We start from the raw sequence: 4,380 nt of genomic DNA, 5'->3' as shown, positions 1-4,380 counted from the left end.
ACCCCCACACACACACACACAGGGCAGCGGATTTTGGGAGTAAAGACAGAGGTGCCCAAGCAGTACCGTTGATGTGGAGAAGAATTAAACACCAAACAGCGCCAGGCACATGATGAATAGCACCGAGCCGTAGGGCAGGAACCAAACATCAATCATGCAGGTGAGAGCGCGCTTGTTCGAAAGAATTGGCGCGATGGATTGTGGAAGCAAGATCCACCCTACTGGAGTTAGGCAGAAGGGGGATTCAGAGTGCGAAGGGTTCTGCTTCGCGTGTAGACCCTGCCCGCTCTTACCCAGAAGTCACCCCAACGCATACACGCGGTATCTGTTCCTCTACTCGCCCTTCATTCTCTCTCCCTCCCCCCACAGCACAATAGCACAGGGCACGCATGGACAGCCACCACAGGCGCTAAAGTCACCGAGGACTGTTACCAGCACACGGGCGCAAGAGAGGAAGCACGCGAGAAAGGGACAAGGGCAAAACGGGCCTGCGTGAGAGGGCAGCAGAACGTTTCCCCCCTCTCTCTCTCCAGTTCCCCATCTAACACGCCACACATGCAGAAAATAAAGTTAAGATCATCCGAAAGGAGCACACACAGAACGCACACCCACACACACCTTTCCGCTGCACACCGCCACGTACCACGTCGATAGACGTGGGTGTGCCATCGTCCGTTGCATCAACTTATGTTCATCACGTCTTCCTGTTTGCATGTTGCTACAGAACCACGATCGTGTGTGTGTGTATGTGTGTGTGTGGGCGGGTAGCGCCGCTGCCACCGCCACCACCACCACCACCACCTATTACCCTGATGGCGTGGAGATGGAAGGAAGGACGAAGAGGTCCTCCAGGAGGTAGGTGGGGGGCGGGCGGGCGATGGAAGGAAGGGGAGGGAAGCAATCACACATTATCGAAGATGAAGAGGTCTCTTTCAGTTGGTGGAGATCAACACAGCAAGAAGGGGGGGGGGGGAGGAAACGGTGGCGTAGATGACCAGGGGCGAGCTGGCATATACAAGTCAGCATCTACAGGCTCAGAGGCGTGCAGTGGAGGAGCACGGAAGAGAAGAAAAGCCATCCTCTGCCACCGGTGCAGGTGTTGCGCCTTCTGCCTCTTCTCCGCCCCCGCCCCCCACCTCCACCGAGAAGCGCTGCTTCGTTTCTCTGCGACAACCTCACCCCACCCACAGTTCTATGAATAGAGAGAGAGTGCTGATGAGCTTGCATATGCGATAAGGGAGCCCATTCCCCCCTTTCTCCTTTGATTTCTATAGCAACGGGAGGAGTTGCGGGCGCGTGTGCACACCTTCTATGCAGTTTCGATGGGCAGTGGTACGGAGAGGGCTACGCCGCTTTCCTGCTCCCTTTTTTGCTTCCTTCCTTGCCCGCGGAACATTCCACAGCTTCCTGCTCGACGCCATTGTCGTTCGATGACACCGACGACGACGTCTCTATCGAGGTACGAGGAGAGCCGGATGCGGCGGCGGCCACTGTGGCCTGCATCTGCGCCATGTAGGGGTGCATGACCACGCGCATGGCCTCCTCCAGCGCCATATATGACAGAGGCGACGCTGGTGCAGCTAAAGACTCTCGGCCAGGCACGCCCCGCTGCAGGTGCTGCTGGCGGCGGAACACGCGCAGGAGTTGGCGATGGTGCTGCGACGCCTTCGCCGCCTCCTCCCCGGCCGCCTCCGCCCGCGCCTGCGTCCAGAGGCCTCCAAGCGCGCCCCTGAGCGCTTTGTCCAGCTCTGTCGCACTAGTCGGGGGTGCAGCCGTAGCCGAGGAGGCCTGGTTAACCGACCGCTCGTTTCGCTGAGACTTTTCCAGGACTTCCCGCACGTGGCTCTCCATCTTTTCCGTCGACTTTTGAACGGCGTGGTCAACGACGCGGGTCAGCATTTCCTCCAACTCGAATGACGTAACGGGCAGCACGGGCATCAACGGCTCTTCACTACATTTGTCGTCGCGTGTGCTGCTTTGGATGCTTCGATGAACATCGCAGTAGGCGCCGAGCTGCTCCACAACACTTGTGTGAATGCCTTGCCGGATCACATGCGCGATCTCATGCACGGTGTCGGCGACGGCCCCATTAAGCGACTCTGGCGAGAGGGTGGTCGCGTATGTTAAGACGGGCGCGGATGCTTGTGTCTCGGCAGTTGCACTCTCTTGCCTTGAGAAGGTGTGAAGTTCGTTGCGTAAGCACTCGAGCTCCTCGCTGAGCCTCGAATGGTGCTTCTCCTGTAGCTCATGGAGGTCTCTCAGAAGACGTACCTCTTCCTCACTCCGCGGCAGAGCGGCGGCAGTCTCGGATGGGCGGGCCACTGAGGAGTCCACCGAGCCTTCAGTCTGCGCAGCAGCCGTGGCCGTCGTTGCCGCCGTCAGTGCTGACATGCGCTCAGTGAGCTCGCGTAGCTGCACCAAGACCTGCGACATAGTGTCCTTGATCTCGTCTTGCTTCGCAAGGAGCACAGGGGACGAGGGGTCGGCGCTGTCGGTCGGGGGTGTGAATGCAGACGTCGCCATCAGAGTCGGCGCTGCAGTGATTGGTGTGGCCTCGACGTTGGCTGCCACAGAGTTGTGCGAGGACGCGCCTCCGAGGCGCTCCTCGAGCGCGTCCATAATTGGCTTCACCTCGTCTCTAACAATTGTTTCCAGCGTATCAGATAGCTTCTCCAGGGACCACTGCCCCGCCATGCTAGACAGTGTCTTGACGAGGTGGGCAGTCGCCTGTTCATGGCGCACCGACACCTCCTCGACCGCCGCTGTCACCATTGACTTCATCTCGACGCGCTGAGCTGCCCTGGCGACGGCCTCGCTGTTCGCGTTCACTGTACTCGACTGCTGTGCTGCCTCAAAGTGCTGGCGTAGCTGCGCCTCCTTTCGCTGCACGAGAACCTGCGTAAGAGCTGTGACGCGGATTGCATCCGCAACAAGCGTATCTGGATGCTGCTGCTGCTGCTGCTGCTGCTGATGTTGGTGAGGGAAGGATGATGGCGTCTCCGTCCACAACGGGGAGCGCAGAAGCCACGGCTGCTCCGACAGCAGACGATACACCTCTTGAAAGACGCCCTGAACCTCTGCTCCTTCGGCAGAAAGCATCGGCGGTACCGATGGTATCGTCACCGCCTTGCCGTCTCTGCGTGTGCCACTCTTCTTAGCACTCCTGCCGCCAACTTCAACCACCGTATTCTCCAGCACATACAACAAGTGAGCGGGAGACGCATCATCTGCCGTCAGCACTGACATGCCTGCTAGCTCTGCACCGGCCCGGGTCGCCTTGAGCTGCGTTAGATGGTACTGCAGCTCCTGTTGCAGGACAGCGGCGTCTTCCCTGGATAGGCGCGTATGGATGAGCATATAAATGTACGGCCTCGGTGGTGTTGGTGTTACCACGGTGGGGGTGGCAGCGACGCCATCAGCGGCAACCGGGGAGGTCGCCACTGCGTTCGTGGCACCGCGTTGTTTTGAGCTCTTGCGCTCAGAGACACGCCTGACGCGCGCTGGATCGAGGCCGGCCAGCTCCGCTACCTCAGCCGGCAGCTGCGAAGCACCGCCTGACACTGCGCTGGCGAGATCGGCGGCGGCTTGCAGGGCACCAAGCCAAACCGTTGCAGCACTGCTCTCCTTACTGGCACTGTAAACCACTGTATGCATCGTGAGTGGTGAGGTCGCAGACGTAGCTGAGGCAGCTGCCGCCGCAGAAGTGCGAATCTCCTCGTACACAGCCGCGCTGACCAACGGCTCTAGTACTCCAATGGGCAGCGGTTGACCAGGCTGAGATGCCCACAGCAACTTTTCCTTTGAGCTTTCCACGGACAACAGGCGCGGCGGTCGTACGACGGCGGTACCCCTTCTCGAAACATTGGCCGCAATCGCGGCGACCAGGCGCGACTGAGAGGGCGTCGCTGGTCGCCGCTTCTTCTGCTGAGTGGCGAGCGCCTTGATGGAGATGCGTGCCGCACGACGCACCATACGCTCGATCTGTGTTTTTTCCATTGTTGAGGCTTCCGTCCTTTCCAGCGGTACGGCCTTCACTGCGGCCTGCACCTCCGATTTTGCGGTATGGGTGGGCCCAGCCGCCGCTGCAGCGCCGGACAAAGGGGGTGGGGACACAGAGGGCAGCACCGTTTTCTCCGTCTTTGCAGCTTCGTCCGCGTCGGTCTGTTGTGGCGCCGATTTCGCTGCTTCCGCTGACTTCCCGGCGCACTGCGAGGCATCCTGCGTCGGCGTTGCATCAGGGCTACTCTGAGCTTGACGAATGGGCTTCTTCGACGAAGCTGTCTCCGCAGTAGCTGCGTCGGAGGCCGGCGCGGCGCTGGCAGTCTTGGCACTGGCAGCCTGGGCGCTAGGAGCCTGGGCACTGGCAGTCTTGGCACTGGC

General features: G+C 60.2%; 1 protein-coding gene across 1 annotated transcript in view; it reads right to left on the bottom strand.

The window, feature by feature from the left end:
- Positions 1-1,344: 1,344 nt before the first annotated feature.
- The window catches only part of LPMP_190920 (hypothetical protein), a gene marked incomplete at both ends in the record, with an annotated part of 4,430 nt that continues 1,394 nt past the window's right edge, over positions 1,345-4,380 (bottom strand). The window contains one exon of the mRNA XM_010699786.1: positions 1,345-4,380. Within this exon, the coding sequence (XP_010698088.1) occupies positions 1,345-4,380 (3,036 nt within the window).

Source organism: Leishmania panamensis, assembly GCF_000755165.1.
Source record: "Leishmania panamensis strain MHOM/PA/94/PSC-1 chromosome 19 sequence".
In the NCBI taxonomy this organism is placed as follows: domain Eukaryota; phylum Euglenozoa; class Kinetoplastea; order Trypanosomatida; family Trypanosomatidae; genus Leishmania; species Leishmania panamensis.
The sequence above is the reverse complement of the archived record's forward strand: the minus strand, read 5'-3'. Positions and strand labels throughout refer to the sequence as shown.